Source organism: Bufo bufo, chromosome 6 (assembly GCF_905171765.1).
Source record: "Bufo bufo chromosome 6, aBufBuf1.1, whole genome shotgun sequence".
NCBI classification, from domain to species: Eukaryota; Metazoa; Chordata; class Amphibia; order Anura; family Bufonidae; genus Bufo; species Bufo bufo.
This window is the reverse complement of record NC_053394.1, coordinates 368,135,074-368,153,260: the sequence shown is the minus strand read 5'-3', so window position 1 is coordinate 368,153,260 and position 18,187 is coordinate 368,135,074. Positions and strand designations below refer to the sequence as shown.

At 48.7% G+C, this 18,187-nt stretch overlaps 2 protein-coding genes across 2 annotated transcripts in view; one reads left to right on the top strand and one right to left on the bottom strand.

Moving 5' to 3' along the window:
- Positions 1–1,326: 1,326 nt before the first annotated feature.
- On the bottom strand, positions 1,327–9,159 carry CENPX (centromere protein X). The gene is made up of 5 exons (XM_040435557.1): positions 9,090–9,159; positions 3,461–3,512; positions 3,320–3,373; positions 2,150–2,238; positions 1,327–2,076 (listed from the first exon to the last, which is right to left on the bottom strand). The coding sequence occupies exons 1-5, from the start codon at positions 9,126–9,128 to the stop codon at positions 2,062–2,064; spliced, it is 249 nt and encodes an 82-aa protein (XP_040291491.1). The 5' UTR covers positions 9,129–9,159; the 3' UTR covers positions 1,327–2,061.
- Positions 9,160–9,409: 250 nt separating this feature from the next.
- LRRC45 (leucine rich repeat containing 45) overlaps positions 9,410–18,187 on the top strand; it is a 29,812-nt gene continuing 21,034 nt past the window's right edge. Inside the window, exons 1-9 of the mRNA XM_040435555.1 lie at positions 9,410–9,488; positions 13,062–13,344; positions 13,426–13,487; positions 13,562–13,632; positions 14,341–14,519; positions 15,038–15,166; positions 17,007–17,119; positions 17,385–17,443; positions 17,535–17,612. Coding sequence (XP_040291489.1) covers positions 13,113–13,344; positions 13,426–13,487; positions 13,562–13,632; positions 14,341–14,519; positions 15,038–15,166; positions 17,007–17,119; positions 17,385–17,443; positions 17,535–17,612 — 923 coding nt within the window. The 5' untranslated portion in view covers positions 9,410–9,488; positions 13,062–13,112. The remainder of the gene's footprint in view (positions 9,489–13,061; positions 13,345–13,425; positions 13,488–13,561; positions 13,633–14,340; positions 14,520–15,037; positions 15,167–17,006; positions 17,120–17,384; positions 17,444–17,534; positions 17,613–18,187) is intronic.

Sequence of the window (18,187 nt, the reverse complement as noted above, 5' to 3'; positions counted from 1 at the left end):
GGACCCATTCAAGTCAATGGGACCGCTAAAAAACACGGAGGCACACAAGATTGTCGTCCACGCCAGTTTTTTTTCCTATCATTTGCATGGCAAACCTGTTTTAGATTTTTTTTTTTACTTTCCTTTATGTCTGGTGATCCTCCAAAAATAAAGGAAGACACACGGAAACGGATCACGGAACACCATTTTGCGGAACGGAACACAACAATGGTCATGTGCATGAGGCATTACTTAATGGTGGAGACAAGCTTCGCACTGACTACTGCTGCCCCCACTCTCTCTCTAAATGAAGGCAGCCGTAGTCAGTGTGGAGCGTGTCTCCAAAGTTAAAGGGGTTGTCCTCTTTACTATTGATGACCTATCCTCAGGATAGATCATCAATATCAGATCAGTGGGGGTTAGACATCCAGCACCCCCACCAACCAGATGTTTAAAGAGAAGGCACCGCTCATACGAGTGCTGCCTTTGCTCGGTTTACCTGCTTGTTGCAGTGATGAGCAGATGTAATTACCAGTATGGTGTCCCCATTCACTTCTATGAGACGGCTCTATCTGTTCAAGTGCATACTACAGAGCCGTCCCATAGAGGTGAATGGGGACACCATACTTGTAATTACATCTGCTCACTGCTGCGGTAAACAGAACAGACAGCGCTCGTATGACCACTGCCTTCTCTTCAAACAGCTGATTGGCGGGGGTTCCAGGAGTCGAACCCCGCTGATCTGAGATTGATGACCTATCTTGAGGATAGGTCATCAATAGTAAAAAGCAGACAACCCCTTTAAAAGGGGGTTATCCAGGGAAAAAAATATTTATGACTTATCCTAAGGATTTCATCAGTATCAGATCTGCGGTGGTGCGAGACCTGGGACCCTTGCCGATTAGCTGTTAGAAAAAGCCTTGAGTGCTGCAGCCTCTTCCTAAGCCAGTGACATCACTGTACATCGGTCACATGGGCTGCAATATCGAGCACTGCCACTATACAATGTACGGCGCTGTCCTCAGAACTCTGATCAGAGCAGCAGCTCCCTGAAACAGCTGATTGGCGGGGATGCCAGGACTTGGACCCCCACTGATATGATAATGATGACCTATCCTGAAGCAGCATATCCCTCATCACGCAGGGAGATGTGCTGCTAGTAATTGATCATCTTTCATCATTATAAAAGATGCTGAGCAGCTGATGAAAGAGCATTTGCTCGTTCAATGTACGAGCCGATTATTGGGAACAAGTAGTTCATATTCCACAAAATTGTGCAGTGTAATAGGGCCGTAACTAACAAACCTGTTTGAGATGGATTCCAGACATCTAAAGATATGAGCAATAAAACTCCACTTTAAAAACTAAATGCTCATTTCACTTGCATAATAACTTGGAACACAGGCTATGAAGGTACATGGTTTGTTTACCGCATATACATGTTTAACATATTACTGTACAGAGAAAGCCCAGGACAAAGGCACAACTATTAGAATGAATATCCTATTTATTCATTTTTAGTGGGTTTTCCCGATTTGCTGACGTGTAATCAGTATTACCAGGTAGTTACACATCGGTTTCCATGCGGGCTGCAGAGCTCATTTATTAATACAATAGAATGGCGCCACCTACTGGAGAGAATACACACTGCTACACTGAATCTTAGTATGTCAGCCCATATGCTTTGGCAGGTAATGAGTTACCGACCAGCAGACTAGCGCTAATAAGGTAGTCACCGAGTGACAACCACACTTCTCCGGGGATGTTGGTTTTGGCAGCGGAGGAGATGAGCTGACGGAACAGGCACAGACGTAGTAATGGTGTGTTTATGACTAGATCTCGGGTGGTGTTGGTGAGGAGCTGGGAAATCTTATGACAAGGCATTAGCTCTTGGCTGACAACTTCAATAAACCCATCTGAAACGTCTCTGCTTTCCACTGAATTGGAACAAAGTCTTAGGGCTTTTTCTTGAATGCTGCTCCTCTGCAGTGTCATTTACTGCAGAAAGGGAGACCAGGCTCGGTGGCATCTTCAGCGCCATGTCGGATGGAGTCTGGTATCATCATGGCACCAATGTCCAGGCTAGAAGTCCAGCAGCTGGAAGGAAGGAGAAATGGAAGGAGTTGGGGACCAAACCTGCTATGTCTTCTACAAGGGTTCAGTGACTTACCAGCTGAGGCAGGATCTTCTCTACATGTTCGATGTCCACGGCTGGCACATCTTCAGACAGGGCCTGCCGCGCTGCTCGGCTCGCTGCCTCTGCAAACCAGGAGAAGACCATTCACTGCAGGGCTACCAGAGACGGATGTCTCCGTTTTGCTTTCCATTATAGGACTTACAGGGGATATTAAAGGGGGTTGTGCACATTCTGGGGGGACCTGCAAAAGAGAAACATGCACCCAATTCCTGCACTCTCCACTACGGTCCCTGGATGTAAACTTCTGTACATGCCGCTGCAGCCAGCTGCTGCCCACAGTGGTGTCCTGCTCCCCCCTACGTCATGACAAATGGCCACGTGGTGCAAGGAGAGTAGGTCACCTCTGTGGCCAGCGATTGGCTGAAGCAGCGTCAAAACGGAAGTTTACATCCAGGGACCCGAGCAGAGGACAGGAGCCAGCGTCAGGAAGCAGGCAAGTATGCTTCCATTCAAAGGTCTGCCCCAAAACGGTGCTCAACCCCTTGTCCACACCTTTCAGGCCCAGTTACCTTGTGTCGTACACTTAAAAAGAAAGCATCACCTAAATGATTTTCTTATTAAAACCAGATACCGATGCATTGTGGATTCATCTGTCCACGATTGTGGGGGCGGCCATCTTGTCTGTGCTGCAGTTAAAGTGGTTTTCTCATCTCAACATTTGTGCTATATTGCTAGGTACCACACTTCTCTCCAGAACGGGGCCCCTGAAGGGAGAGCTTCAGCGCATCCACTGCCAACTTTCCAGCTGTCTTACATTTACACCACTTTCTAAGGCTAAACCAGGCATAGAAAATGGTAAATGGGACAGGCTGGCCACGCCCACTTTCTTTTTTAGACGTGGCGTGAGCAGGGAAAATTCGCAGATTGCGGCACAATGGACCTTTGTACTGCAATCTGCGCCAGAAATACGCCTCATATAGACATATTTCTGGTTACTGAATGACCCCCCCTAAGTCTCAATATAGATTATCTGGCAAGATGCTGCCCCCTGCTGGAAGGTGCATGTTATGAGCGCAGCATCCACAATGTTTCTTCTCCACATCTTGGACCTCCAGGTAATGGTAGAGCAGCGGTCACAGGAGCGGTATAGGTAATGGATTTCTCGCCCTATTCCAGGAGGATCTCCAGAGCTACTGTACTTACCATGTACAAATACTTTAAGTAGCTCTGCCAGGAGCAGTATGGCGTCACCACTGACTGTAATACAAGAACCATTGGTTATGTGCGGCACGTTCTACAGGTACATCACCCGCCATTAGGTCTCGTAGAGTCGCTGCTTCGTACCTTTAGTTTTGTCTTCTTCCAGGTGCAGATGGAGGAGCTTGGAGACCAGGTCCTGTAAGACATTGTTATGGGGACACTGTCATTGGCTCTGCTTTTGAGCTAAAGTGGCGGGGGGAATGGGAGTTGGACCCTATAGCGGTCATTATTGTGTGCAACAGTCCGTTTGATGGTGGTCTGGAAGTGTCACTGCTTCAGGAGGGTGGAGGGATGTTGAGGCCATTACTATGCGGTGTGTTTGTGGTCGTCACCAGTGAACGGGGCACAGTGGACATCACACTGATGGGGGTCTTTGTTGCCGTCACCATTGAGGGGAGTGGCTCAGTGAAGATCACCCATTGAAGGGAGAATGCTCCATGGTCATCACCCTTTGTGGAAGGTGGGTACAATGGATGTCACCAATTGAGGCAGTCAAGGGGGGCTCCCTGGACATCACTCATTGGCGGAGGTGGGGCTCCATAGATCTTATCCATTGGGGGGGGGGGGGCAACACAGACATCACCCAATGAAAGGGGGGGGGGGGGGGGGAAGTGTTCCATGGACGTCACCCACTGAGGAAGATAGGAGTCATGGAAGTCAGTAGTGTTGAGCGAGCATGCTCGGCTGAATACTTGCTCGGCTCGGGCACATGGCGGTACTCGGCCGAGTACCGCATGTGCTCGAGCGCCATGCTCGAGTCTCCTCCCCGCACGTTTCGCAGCTGCTAAGCAGCCAATAAACGTGCAGGCAAGTACTGCCATCACTGTAATGCCAGTAGCCATGTTGGCTACTGGCATTAGTGATTGGCTGGCCGGAACGCATCATCGGGTGCTATATAGCAGCCAATGACGCTGGTTCGGCTCATTGCGAGTCAGGGAGAGCTGCGCTTAGGAAGGGACAGACAGTGTAGAGCGATATATTCAATAGAAAAACATTTCAAAGACTTTTTCGATAGAGGGTGTCTGCAGTGAATTGTCACTTCTGCGCTGGAAAAGTGCGTCAGGGCCAGATATTGGGAAAAATATTAGCGAAAACAATTATATTTTTTCCATAATTTATCCACATTTTTCCTATAAACTGTCCCTTATAACATATAATATGAAGAAGGCGATCATTAAGGGACGGGGCCGTGATGCTGATGGTGCGCGCAGAGCCCGTGGCACTAGGCACGTTGAAACTGTGCCTGCTGCCAGAGCACAAGAAAAACAATCATCCAAGATACAGAGTTTCATGTCACAGTTTGCAGGGCGGCGCAGGACACCACTCTTGAAGTCAACCCAGTGCGAGCAGGTGGTCGGTTGGATTGCAGCAGATAATGCTTCCAGTCAGTTAAGCACCACCTTGTCTTCCACCAAGTCCAGTCTCAGTAGCCAGGAGTCTGGTCCACACAATCCTCACCTTGATCCAAGTGATCCCACACTCGGATATTCTGAGGACCTCTTTGCATCGCCATTAAAGGGAGTCTGTCACCACATTTCAGCATATTAGACCGATCAAATAGGGTTATATGATCCACCCAGAACTTAAAAACGGTATCTTTGTTGTAGAAAACAGACTTTTCTTTTAGGCCTCTTTCACACTTGCGTTGTCCGGATCCGGCGTGTACTCCACTTGCCGGAATTACACTCCGGATCCGGAAAAACGCAAGTGTACTGAAAGCATTTGAAGACGGAACCGTCTTCCAAATGCGTTCAGTGTTACTATGGCACCCAGGACGCTATTAAAGTCCTGGTTGCCATAGTAGGAGCGGGGAGCGGTATACTTACAGTCCGTGCGGCTCCCGGGGCGCTCCAGAATGACGTCAGAGCGCCCCATGCGCATGGATAACGTGATCCATGTGATCACATGATCCATGCGCTTGGGGCGCCGAAACGAAGTTTAGCTTAAGGCCGGATCCGGATCAATGCCTTTCAATGGGCATTCATTCCGGATCCGGCCTTGCAGCAAGTGTTCCGGATTTTTGGCCGGAGCAAAAAGCGCAGCATGCTGCAGTATTTTCTCCGGCCAAAAAACGTTCCGTTCCGGAACTGAAGACATCCTGATGCATCCTGAACGGATTTCTCTCCATTCAGAATGCATTAGGATAATCCTGATCAGGATTCTTCCGGCATAGAGCCCCGACGACGGAACTCTATGCCGGAAGACAAGAACGCAAGTGTGAAAGAGCCCTAAGCCGAAAATGAACTTATAAGGTTATGTTAATGAGCCCTCTCAAGTGCCCAGGGCGGTCGCTCAATCCTCGGAGCCCCAGGCAGCACCTCCTCAACGGCTCATAACCCCGCCCTCCGTGCGCCTCTGCCCGCCCGTTTACTCCCCTCCCCTGTCCTTTTCCACTGCGGCTGTGCGGTCCAATTCGTAGCGGGCGCATGCGCAGTAGGTATTGCGATGCCCTGCCAGGAGCGGGCATCGCATTGCGCATGCGCCCGCTACGATTTGGACCGCACAGCCGCAGTGGAAAAGGACAGGGGAGGGGAGTAAACTGGCGGGTAGAGGCACACGGAGGGCGGGGTTATGAGCCGTTTAGGAGGTGCTGCCTGGGGCTCCGAGGATTGAGAGACCGCCCTGGGCACTTGAGAGGGCTCATTAACATAACCTTATAAGTTCATTTTCGGCTAAAAGAAAAGTCTGTTTTCTATAACAAAGGTACCGTTTTTAAGTTCTGGGTGGATCATATAACCCTATTTGATCGGTCTAATATGCTGAAATGTGGTGACAGACTCCCTTTAATTGATTTGGCGCCCTCGCCAAGCACGCTTGAAGAGGGACCTGAGATCTTGTGCCCCGATTCCCAACCTCTTGAGCATCCAGAGTCACAGGAATATGACTCTGGGGAATGGCAATTAGTGTTGAACGAGGTGGATGATGATGAGACACAGTTGTCAATCACTGAAGTTGTGGTTAGGTCAACAAATCAGGAGAATGATCAGAGTGAGAAAGTGGAAGAGGAGGTGCTGGACAACGAGGTCACTGACCCAACCTGGGAAGGTGGCAACAAGACGAGCAGTACAGAGGGGAAGGGATCTGCAGCACTCCAACAGGCTGGAATAGGCAGTGAGGTGGCAAAAGGTAGAACGCGGGCACCACCAAACAAACCCGCAACTGTTCCACGGAGCAATCCCTTGTCAAGGGGTAAGTGTTTGGCAGTATGGCGCTTTTTTGAGGAACGTGCGGACGACAAAAGAATAGTAGTTTGCAACCTGTGCCACACCAAAATGAGCCGGGGCGTGAATACTAGCAACCTCACCACCACCAGCATGATCCGCCACATGGCATCAAAGCACCGTAATAAGTGGAACAAACGCCTGGGTCCACAATCTGTGTCTGCGGGTCACACCACTGCCTCCTTATCCCCAGTGTTACGTGTTGGCCAATCCCCTGTCCAAGACGCAGGCACAGATGCCTCCTGCCCTGCACCTGGACCTTTGCAAGCACCATCAGCAACCACATCCACTTCCCTGTCCCAGTGCAGCGTCCAAATGTCATTACCTCAGGCATTTGAACGCAAGCGCAAATACCCAGCCACCCACCCACAGGCCATAGCACTAAATGTGCACCGTTCCAAATTACTGGCCCTGGAAATGTTGCCATTTAGGCTTGGACACTGAGGCCTTCCACAGCCTGATGTCGGTGGCCGTCCCTCGTTACGTAGTCCCCAGCTGCCACTATTTTTCAAGGTGTGCCGTGCCAGCCTTACACCAACATGTGTCCCAGAACATCACACGTGCCCTGACCAACGCAGTTACTGGGAAGGTCCACTTAACCACAGACACATGGACAAGTGCTTTCGGCCAGGGACGCTACATTTCCCTCACGGCACACTGGGTGAATGTTGTGGAGGCCGGGAAAGACTCGTACCCTGGGAAGGCACAGGTGGTACTGACACCATGGATTGCGGGCCCCAATTCCATCAGAGTTTCTGCCACCACCTACGTTAGCGGCTCCAACCTCCATTTCTCCTCCTCCGAAGTATCCACATGCAGCACCAGTCAGTCATCAGTCGGTAGCTGGAAGCAGTGTAGCACTGCAGTGGGGAAGCGGCAACAGGCCAGGCTGAAGCTGATCTGCTTAGGGGACAAACAGCACTCCGCCGCAGAGCGGCATGGTTGTGTCTGATAATGGCCGTAACTTGGTGGCGGCTTTGGAGCTGGGCAACCTTAGACACATCCCATGCCTTGGCCACGTATTGGCAGCATGAGGAGGCCACATAGTGGCACAATGACAGAGTTTTGATAAAAGACTGAGGCCACAGATTGTTGAGAAAGATGTAGGTGGAAAATCTGTGGAGCTCTATGACGGTCACCTGCAGATTATTGGAGCCATCAAAATCAAGTTGGGTTTGTCGGTTCCACCTCAGCTCACCCGCAGGCACTCGCATATAATGTTTTACAGGGTCAGCTCACCTGCAGGCCCACAACTCATGCTGCCTTGCTTTGAAGTAGTAGCCGTTTATTAGGCTCCCTCTCCGAAATCGAATAATGATTCCCCGTTACCGGTGGTAATCATGTTAGGCGCATAAAAGAACATCGAAAGTTGATATGGAAGATATCCAAATAGATAGTGGACATCACAGGGACGTGCGATCAGGCAGAAGTTATCTAGAGTCAACAAAGCGGCAGCAGGGCCTCCCCTAGCTAACGTTTCCAAATCCAAAATACCGCAGGGACATTCCCTGTGATTTTTTTATTACTCATTCCAATAACAGAGCATCTTAAGAGTCCTGTATTGTTATTTATCGTCACTACCTCCCCGAGTCGGGAGTGTGTGATTTGCGCGCCTGCTGCCTTCCTTGGATGTGGTAGCCGTTTCTCAGGCTCCCTCTCCGGAATCGAACACCGATTCCCCGTAGTTTACAATGGTGTTGAGCAGACAATTATATCGAAAGTTGATAGGCCAGACATCCGAATGGATTGTCGCCGGCACGGGGACGTGCGATCGGCCCCAGGTTAACTAGAGTCATCAAAGCAGCAGCAGGCCCTCGCCCCTAAGGTTTTAGATGGTCAGATCAGCAGGCCCTCGCTCCTAATGTTTTTGAGGGTCCCCAGCAGGCCATCAATCATAATTTTTCAAGGCTGTGTATGATTTTTCCTCTAAAATCTATTCCCCCCCCCCCCCCTTGGTTTTGTGCGTATTATTGTCATTATGTAAAAGTGGCGTACTATTCAGACAACGTAGTTCCCAGCAGCGACCTGGGAGTCCAAGATGCATCCAGACATCCTACCCATGGTGTCCCCAAACCATTTCAGTGGTGTTACTAACAATTTCTGACCTCTTCCTATGAGCCAGACACCCTCCCCTCTTCAGAGCAGGGGGTGGCTGGTTTAATGCTCGGGTTCTCCCATTGACCTCCATTATACCCGGTTGAGCACCCGAATATCACGATGTGTTCGTCCCAAGCACTTAGTGCTCGATCAACACTAGAGGTCACCCACTGAGGAAGGTGGGCGTCATGGAGGTCACCCATTAAGGGGGGGCACTAGTCATGTTTTTTTTTAGAATATACTTTCCTACCCCTCAGCCATTATATATATCACATGTATCCTGGACTCAGACATGAAGACCCTCTAGTTTCTCAGACATGAAGGGTCCCCATCCCACAGAGCACCTCTGCACCCACCAGCGCCACCCTCAGCCTGTACACTATTAGGAGACTTGCCTTACGAAACTCCACCAGCTCTCCTTCCCGCTCCATCATTCCTATCTGCCGCTCACCTCTGCTCCCGCCCTCTTTATCCCTACACGGCGCTGAGCAGACAGCTGATTGGTGGATGGTACTGTCAATCATGGAATTCTCCGCCACCCAAACCCACATAAGACACAAGAGCGCGAAGTAAAATCTGGCATTTTGTCTCCAGTGCTTCCAAGGGACATCGCTGGCGGCGGCCATATTTTTGACGATAAAAGGCTAGTGAGTTTTATCGGGCGGCCTTGCCAAAATGGCGTCTATATTGAGGTCGTAATTTTTCAGTGTCACTCCTCGGGGTATGACAGATTGATCTCAGTGTCTTCCTGGATACATGTTGTGTGTACATGGAGAAACTGAAAGCTGGTCGAGGTAAGTGGCTGGCTAGGTTATTGTTACCTACAGTACCTGTACAGTGCACTATTACTACTCTGCATTGTTGCCTCTGTCTTTTGTATGCACATATTAATTTGATCACTTGCTGAACACTTTTGTCTTACCTGGGTCATCATAAATTTCATCTGGAATCTGCGCTGGGGATTTTAAGGGTATGTTCATTAGAGGGATTTTATCTGTTACGAAATCCGCCGCGTGTCCTGTGGGTTATCATTTTGCAGGGTGCAGACTTACTCTCAGTTTAGCTCCATTGAACGCAGGTTTGCGAGGGGTCCGCGCAGTAACCACGCCAAGAATGGACCTGTACATTTTTGCCACGGTCTGGAAAACCGCGTGGCAAAAAACCTTGGCCGCACGAACTGGGAGCAGCCTCCCATTGAAAACATAGGAAGGAGGTTTCAGCCCATGTTCAAACCCGTACACAAGATGCGCCATCTGAACATACCCAAAGGGCTCATGCACACGGCTGTTCTGTGCATTGGGGACCGCAATATTCAGTCCCCAATGCACGGGCAACATTCGTGCGGTTTCCGCAGACGGATCCATGGGTCCGTGATCTGTCCGCACCACAAAAAAATAGAGCTATTTTTTTTGCAGTGCGGAGGCACGGAGAGAAACCCCACGGAAGCACTCTCCTTCTGGATTTCAGACCCATTCCAGTGAACACGTCCGCATCCATGGGGGGGGCCCATATATTGCGGACCCGGCCGGCACATGTTCGTGTGCATGAGCCCTAAATCCGCAGCTTGTCTGTTCCCGTTGCAGGCATATTCTGCGGATCACACATATTTGCAATGCAGAGGGTGAGATCTGCCGCAATGTATTCCGCGTAAATTGGTGCAGCGTTCGGCCAGATGCATTGAGGACTCTACTCGCAGGAAGATACACAGTATATGAGCCGATACCGCCATGACGCATCCTTCAACCAATGTTCACTGCGCTGGTTGGGTATATTTGCTGTTTATTCCTGGATACATTATTAGGGTCTCACTAGCCGTAGTATCGCGGCCACCGCTGTAAATGCGATTGTCCTGCTTTGGTAAGCCGAAACTGTGGTAGAAATCTGGGGCGTGCATGGCGGCTGAAGGCCTGTACATATCTGTATGTTCTGGTACCAGCATCCTGGGACAATAAGTAGCTCTTACTGAAAACATGAAAAGCGGGTGACATCCCCCATTGAGACTTGTAACATCAATTGGCGCTGGTGTCAGTGGTCACTATAATACGGTATTATCACCACAGCATCACCTGGGGCGACATTAGGGGATCCTGGGGCAGCAGGTGACCCGTGATGGTAATTAAAGGGGTTGTCCCATTAAGACAACTTATTTCATATCCAAAGTGTCTGATCGGCGGTGGTGCGACTGCTAGGGCCCCCAACTGATCACAAGAATGGGGGCTAGTGCTCCCTCATTTGAATGGAGTAGGTATCATGCATGCATGTCCACCGCTCTATTCAACCCTATGGGACGACTACAAGCACTTCCGGCAGCCCCATAGAGTGGCAGCAGGCACGTGTGACCACCGTTCCATTGAAAAGGGGGAACATCGGCCCCCATTGTCATGACCATTCGGTGTGTGTGTCCCCCCCCTGGTTAGACAGTGTGGATAGGCAGTTGTCTTAATGGGACAACTCCTTTAAGGATTGTACGGTCAGTAATTATATTTAGGCACTATTCTATCATTGTTCATCTGGTAATCCAGAATATGTGATAATCCGGTATACAGTCGCTGGCTGGTGTACGATAGGTGGAGGTCTCAGATGTTGGATCCCCACCGATCATAAAGTGATGTCATATCCTATCAGGGCTGTGGAGTCGGTAGATAAATGCTCAGACTCCGACTCCGACTCCTCAGTTTTTGGTACTTCCGACCCCGACTCCGACTCCTCTGTATTTAATATGCGAATGTATTTTATACATTCCTTGAAGGAAAGAAAGGCAACATACATGTCATTACCACAGAACTACTGGCTAGGAAGCCGCTGCCTTCTCCTTTGTGTGCTGATCTTCTGCTGAAGATCGGGCAGTGGGGGCATCCAGGAAGGGGCATTTATTGTAAAACACGATTTCCCTAGTAGAATCCCATAGTCATGTTTAAAGTTTAAGCTAACAATCTAAGTTTACAAGTTTTTATAGCCTTAGCTGAATGACAGCAGTTTTTCTATTGGTTTACAGCTTCAGTCTTGAACTATTGACTATCCATTCCCGTCACTTATACAAGTGTCTCTAGTCCTGCAAAAATCATATTTACTTAATCAGTTATCAGTGAGAGGCTAGGGTAACCATGGGCGTTGCGTTCCCTGTAAGAGCGGAACACAACACAATGGAAAGTATAAGTATTGCCGCTCCTTAACTGTGCGTTGCGTGCCATATAGTGAAGCATATGAAAAGCACGCTTCTTCATGGTCACTTAACGTGTTTGTTTTGCGGCAACGTGACGCACTGCATGCATTGGCCTTTATTCTTACAGTAGAGAAGTACCGTGTTTTTCGCAAAAGTGGGGGAAAAATAGAAGTGCGTCTTATGGGGGGCGAATGCTGCGACCGTCCGGTGAATAGGCTGAGAGGGAGGAGGGGCTGGGGGCCGGCATCTGTTTCTGTAATGGCAGCGGGGCCCGGTGCAGTCACTGTATTCTACTACACCGGCCCCGCTCACTGTAGTATACGGTAATCATATCTAACTTGTGGGTATTGTTAAAGTATTCCAATCATCTTAAATCTAGCGCTGTACTACTTACTACTAACTTCTTGGCAGTCAGGAGGCCGGGTGGGCGCTCGTAGCGTAGCTCACTAGGTCACGCGCCTGCTCCGCCCACTTTATAAATGAAGCAGGCACCGGGCCCCGCTGCCATTACAGAAACAGAATCCACAGATGCCCCCATAACAGTGCCATCCACAGATGCTCCCATAACAGTGCCATCCACAGATGCTCCCATAACAGTGCCATCCACAGATGCTCCCATAACAGTGCCATCCACAGATGCTCCCATAACAGTGCCATCCACAGATGCCCCCATAACAGTGCCATCCACAGATGCTCCCATAACAGTGCCATCCACAGATGCTCCCATAACAGTGCCATCCACAGATGCCCCCATAACAGTGCCATCCACAGATGCCCCCATAACAGTGCCATCCACAGATGCCCCCATAACAGTGCCATCCACAGATGCCCCCATAACAGTGCCATCCACAGATGCCCCCATAACAGTGCCATCCACAGACCACCATTAGTTCAAAACCCACCAAAAGCACACCTTTTGGTTCAAAATATATTTTTTCTTATTTTCCGCCTCAAAAACTTAGGTGCGTCTTATGGGCCGGTGTGTCTTATAGGGCGAAAAATCTGGTAATTAATTATAACTTTTTGTGAATTGGGACATTTAAACTTGCTTTTTTTATTTTTATTCCAATTTAAATCTAGTAGGAGTCGGTTAATTGTTTTGCCGACTCCGACTCCAGGTACCCAAAATTGCCTCAGAGTCCGACTCCTCGACTCCACAGCCCTGTATCCCATCTCACCTTTAACCATGTTCTGTCTTTTTCAGCTTGGATTTCCTGCGGCTGTAGGATTAGAGGAGCTGATCAGAACGCAAGCGATGGATGACCTGAAACGGTTATATACCAGGTTGTGCCAGGAGAAGGGGGCAGAAACTCAGGACGCAGTGTTAAAGGAACTGCAGAAGATGAAAGAGTCTTCTGGAAAAGGCAAATTGGACTTTTCCACCCAGAATCTGTCCCTAGAGTCCTGTCAGGTCCTGGGCCTCCTCCTGCAGACTGACGTCACCTTCTCACATGTGGTTCTCAGCGACTGCATGCTCAGTGAAGATGGTACGTGTGCCCCTCTGTGCCACTTACCTATACAGTAGTGATAAGGTGGTGATTACCGGTAGTCCTTTTATGTGTTCACAGGTCTGAAACCGATCCTGCAAGGCCTCCGTAATAACGCTGTAGTAAAGCACCTGGACTTGAAGGTCAGTGTGAATTTAATAGACCTTTCTCTGGTGTTTGGTGGACTCCTGGAATAAGACGATCTCTGTTCTTAAAGGGGAACAACCTGCGTGGAGACGGTGCAGAAGCCTTGGGGAAGCTCTTGAGACACAACGCCTCTATAATCAGGTCTGGGATGTCCACATCTATCTATCCTCAAACGGACGGGCTCGCTCTTTTTCACCATCTTTACTAAATGAGTGGGATCTGAGTGAGAACCTGCAGCTGCATCCCCCCCCCCCCCCTCCCCGCCCTCACCTCCCTGTCTATGTACTGTATCACTCAGGAGGTATTTTTGGGGACAGAGCCAGTTTACAGTATGAACATTTAGAAAGAGGAACTCCAAGCTGCTGGAATAGAAAATATTAGAAACTACTGATTGTGGCACTGCTGATTGAAAAAAAATGTTATAGGTGCCCTCTGAAAAATGTACGTAAAAGCAGAGAGTGATATCCAAAAAACAAAGAAGCCTTACCCACTGTTCCAGCGTTGCCAGTTTTTATTTCTGGTGCTTCAGCGATGATGTCTATGACTACCCCATATGATTGCTGCAACCAGTCACTGGCCTCTGCGGTCGTGTGGGGTAGTCGGAAACAAAGTCTAGCAGAGGGTACCGGCAGCAGTGCTGGAATGGATTGCGATTGGGCTTCTTTTGTTTTTTCATAGAACCTCTCTGCCTTCACATAAATTTTTTAGGGGTCCCTGAAAACCCCTTTAACGCTAGGTATGCTTCACAGGGTACAGGAAGCAGTAGGAGCGCATTCTTTACAGGTTATATCATTATATGTACAGACCAGACCTGCTGCTCAGATGGCTAATGTATGCGATGTATTGCAGCCTGACTTTGGAGTGGAACAGCCTTGGCATGTGGGAAGATGGATTCTCCCTTTTGTGCGATGGACTTAGCTGTAACCAAACTCTTCAAAGACTGGATCTCCGCAATAACCAGATCAGCCATAAAGGGGCAGAAGAACTGTCCACAGCGCTGAAACAGAACCACAGTCTACGAGAATTAGGTATGGATTTCTGTAAGCTTCAGAGTAGCCGGTCACTTATGAGCAGAGACATTAGCCACCCAGATAAGGTCCCCGTATTGTTGAGCAAACCTGACATTATCAGCAGGACGTCCAACAATCTAATGTGAATGGGGAGCTCCTGACCGATGATGTTGGGGAGCATTGAATTTCATGTGGTCCTCAGCACACCGACTCTTCCTTGGTGAGGACACCGCGACAAGTCACTGTTGCATTCGCGCTACATCTCCTCCCTTTTCTCTGTCTACTGCCCTACCCCTGCTTCATGTTCTGCCAGAGACCTAAGACTAGCCTCTTCCACCATCAGAACCTCCCATCTCCAAGATTTCTCTCGTGCAGGTTAATTCCCAGCACCCGCAGCTTTGAGGGTGCACTGAAACATATTTCACATGTACTTTATTTTTATTAATCATTTCATTCATTAGTCTTATAGTCCTTGTGCATTGTGCAGCCAGGTGCAAATGGACGATCTTTGATACTTTGCTGTCCCTTTTTTACAGACCTGCGATGGAATAACATTGGTCTTCTGGGAGGTCGGGCCCTTCATGATTGTCTCCAGAGCAATAAAACCATAATGAAGGTGGAGCTGTCAGGAAACAACATCCCCAGTGACATCTTAAAGGCTATCGGTAAGATAATTTGGCATTAAAGAGTAACTAACTAAACCTTTATAACAAATTTTAATATGATGTTCCTAAGGCCCCAATAAAACTTTTTTTCTAATTTACTTTATTAATAAATTTTGTATTTTTATTATACTTTTACTTCCCTAAAGCGCACCATCCCCTGTGCGCTTAAAACTCAGTTCTCTGTACACCGCCGACAGCTTAGGCTTCGTTCACATCACGGAGAAGGCACATAACTGAGCCAAGCGGAGCCTAAGGACCCCATAGACTATAATGGGGTCTGTTATGTTTCCACTCAGAAGATGATTTTGAAGTGCATGCAGGACTTTTGTCTCCGCTCCAAAATCATCTTCTGAGCGGAAACATAACGGACCCCATTATAGTCTATGGGGTCCTTAGGCTCCGTTCGGCCCAGTTATGTGCCTTAGCAGTGTAAGGAGTGTGACATTTATGAATGGGCCCGCAGCGCAGGGAGTACGGACAGGAGCGCATATTGCTGCCCCTGCCCGTGCCCCCCTGGAGGATTACTAACTCCTGTACCCATCCACTATGCCAGGATTAGCTGAGAGGAGCGGGCTCCTGCCTGTGCCTGCTCCACTAAGCTAAAAGCTGACATGCAGTTCTCCGCTTAGTGAACCTCCCATCTCCAAGTTGGCACACAGGAGAGCACTGCGACCTCTTCACAGTATATTAAGCACAGCGCTGCGCTCCGTATTGCAGCTCTGTCCCATTCACTTGAATAAGACCTGAGCTGCACAAAGGCCATTTGACTGATGAATGTGATGTCGCAAGCAAAGGAAGAGGGTGCAGTGCTCACCTGAGCTCCTCGGCCCCTTCCCCACCAATCCTGAGGACAGGTCATCAATAGTTAAAGGGGTGATCACGGCTGTCCCCAGGAAGAAGCCCGGACGACAGCACTATTTCTTTAACCCTTTGGATTCTGTGGGGGACAGTGTCATTTAGGTGTTTAGACAGAGGGTGGGGGCTTCCTCGTGTCACCCAAACTGTAGAATTTGATCGCAGGCCAACAATGGGCTGTTGTATGGAGACTTACATACAGGCAGTGCACCATGGAAAAAAAATGCAAATTAACTCTTCAATCAATCAAACCAGAGCATAGCAAGGCATTAAACATAAGCCGTAAACTGCAAATTGCATTATGAAAAAAGAAATACAACTTAAAGGGGTTCTCCAGGCTTTTGATATTGATGACCTATCCTCAGGATAGGTCATCAATATCAGATCGATGGGGGTCCAACACCCAGCACCCCCGCCAATCAGCTGTATGAGGAGACGGCACGTGCCGCAGACAGCAGCGGTGAACGAGAAGGGAGAAGGCACTGGACGCACTGTCTCCTGCAAGGCGGGGGTGTTGGGTGTCGGACCCCCGCCGATCTGATATTGATGACCTATCCTCAGGATAGGTCATCAATATCAGATCGATGGGGGTCCAACACCCAACACCCCCGCCGATCAGCTGTATGAGGAGACGGCACGTGCCGTAGACAGCAGCGGTGAACGAGAAGGGAGAAGGCACTGCACGCGCCGTCTCCTGCAAGGCGGGGGTGTTGGGTGTCGGGCCCCCGCCGATCTGATATTGATGACCTATCCTGAGGATAGGTCTTTAATAGAAAAATCCCAGACAACCTCTTCAATGACTAATTTATATTTACCCCAAAATGGATATATTAAAAAAATGATCCGTCAGGCAAAGAAAAAGCCCACAAAATAAGGTATGGCTCTAACGGAAGGCGACAATGAAAAAACATAAAACATCCTGCAGTTCTAAGCACCATAACAAGGTCCAAGTGATTCAATAAGATTGCATTTGTGTGTGTTACAGAACAGGCCATAGATTATAACCTGGAGAGACAGACGATCAAGAAGGAAACCGTAAGTCAGAGGCAGATCCTGACCAAGGAAGTCCAGAATTTGAAGCAAGAGAAGAATAAGCAGGTGGGCGTGTGAAGACTTCGGGGCAGATTTACTTAGAATGGTGTTTAATACATATTAAAAGTCTGGTGGAGGAAGATGCACCAGATTTAGTATTAGACCCTTCAACTACTGGGGGGAAAAAGTCACAAATGTTTCCACAAATAAAGGTTTACCCAAAATTGGTGACTTTTTGATGCCATAAAATGGGCACAAAGGGCTTGATAAATGCCCTCCTGTGAATTGATTTCCTTCCAGACTCTTGATAACGATCTGGTTTCTCCTGTAGTTCCTGGACTTGATGGGAACCATTGATAAACAGAAGGAGGCGATGAGCCACACCACAAGGTTAGTCTGACCGCAGGACATCTTCACCTGGATAATATTTTCTTTTCTAGTTTATTTCTTCTTTTTCTTCTTCTCCTTTCATGAATACCAGGACGAAAACCCTGCAAGTCAGCAAACTTCAAGAGGCGTTGGAGGACAGGAAATCGGTTGTAAATTCTCTGACAGCCAAGTAAGGACTTCTGTGAGTCATTGATATTCTAGGGCTAGCTTCAGCTATGATTTACTTTCCAGTTAGTTCTTAAAGAGCAGCTGTCAGTATGATCAACCCTATTAAACCAGGCTTATTGCCAGGTAGGGTTGAGCATACTGAGTAAAATGATACCATTCTTTTATCTGTAGCAGTAATTGCTGCCGAGAAATATAACTTTTTTAATTTATGCAAATTACCTATTTCGAGCACCATGGAGCTGTCCATAGCGCTTGGAGCACCACTAATGCTTCAGCCCCTTGTGCTATGCTTTCCCCCTCCCCTTTTATTGACAGGACTAGACCTCTTGTCTAGCACTATGTCCTCGCTTCTGCGCCGAGTTGCAGTGGATCTGATGAACTCGAAAAGCAATTTCTGATCCACTGCACCGGCCCGTGTGCGTTCCGCAATTTGCAGACCGCACATGGCCGTCACTCTCTCAGAAAATGCCTATTCTTTTCCGCAATTGCGGACAAGAATAGGACATGCTCTATATTTTTTTGCGGGGCCGAGGAACAGAACATTGAAATGAATGGATCCACACCTGCGGAACTGAT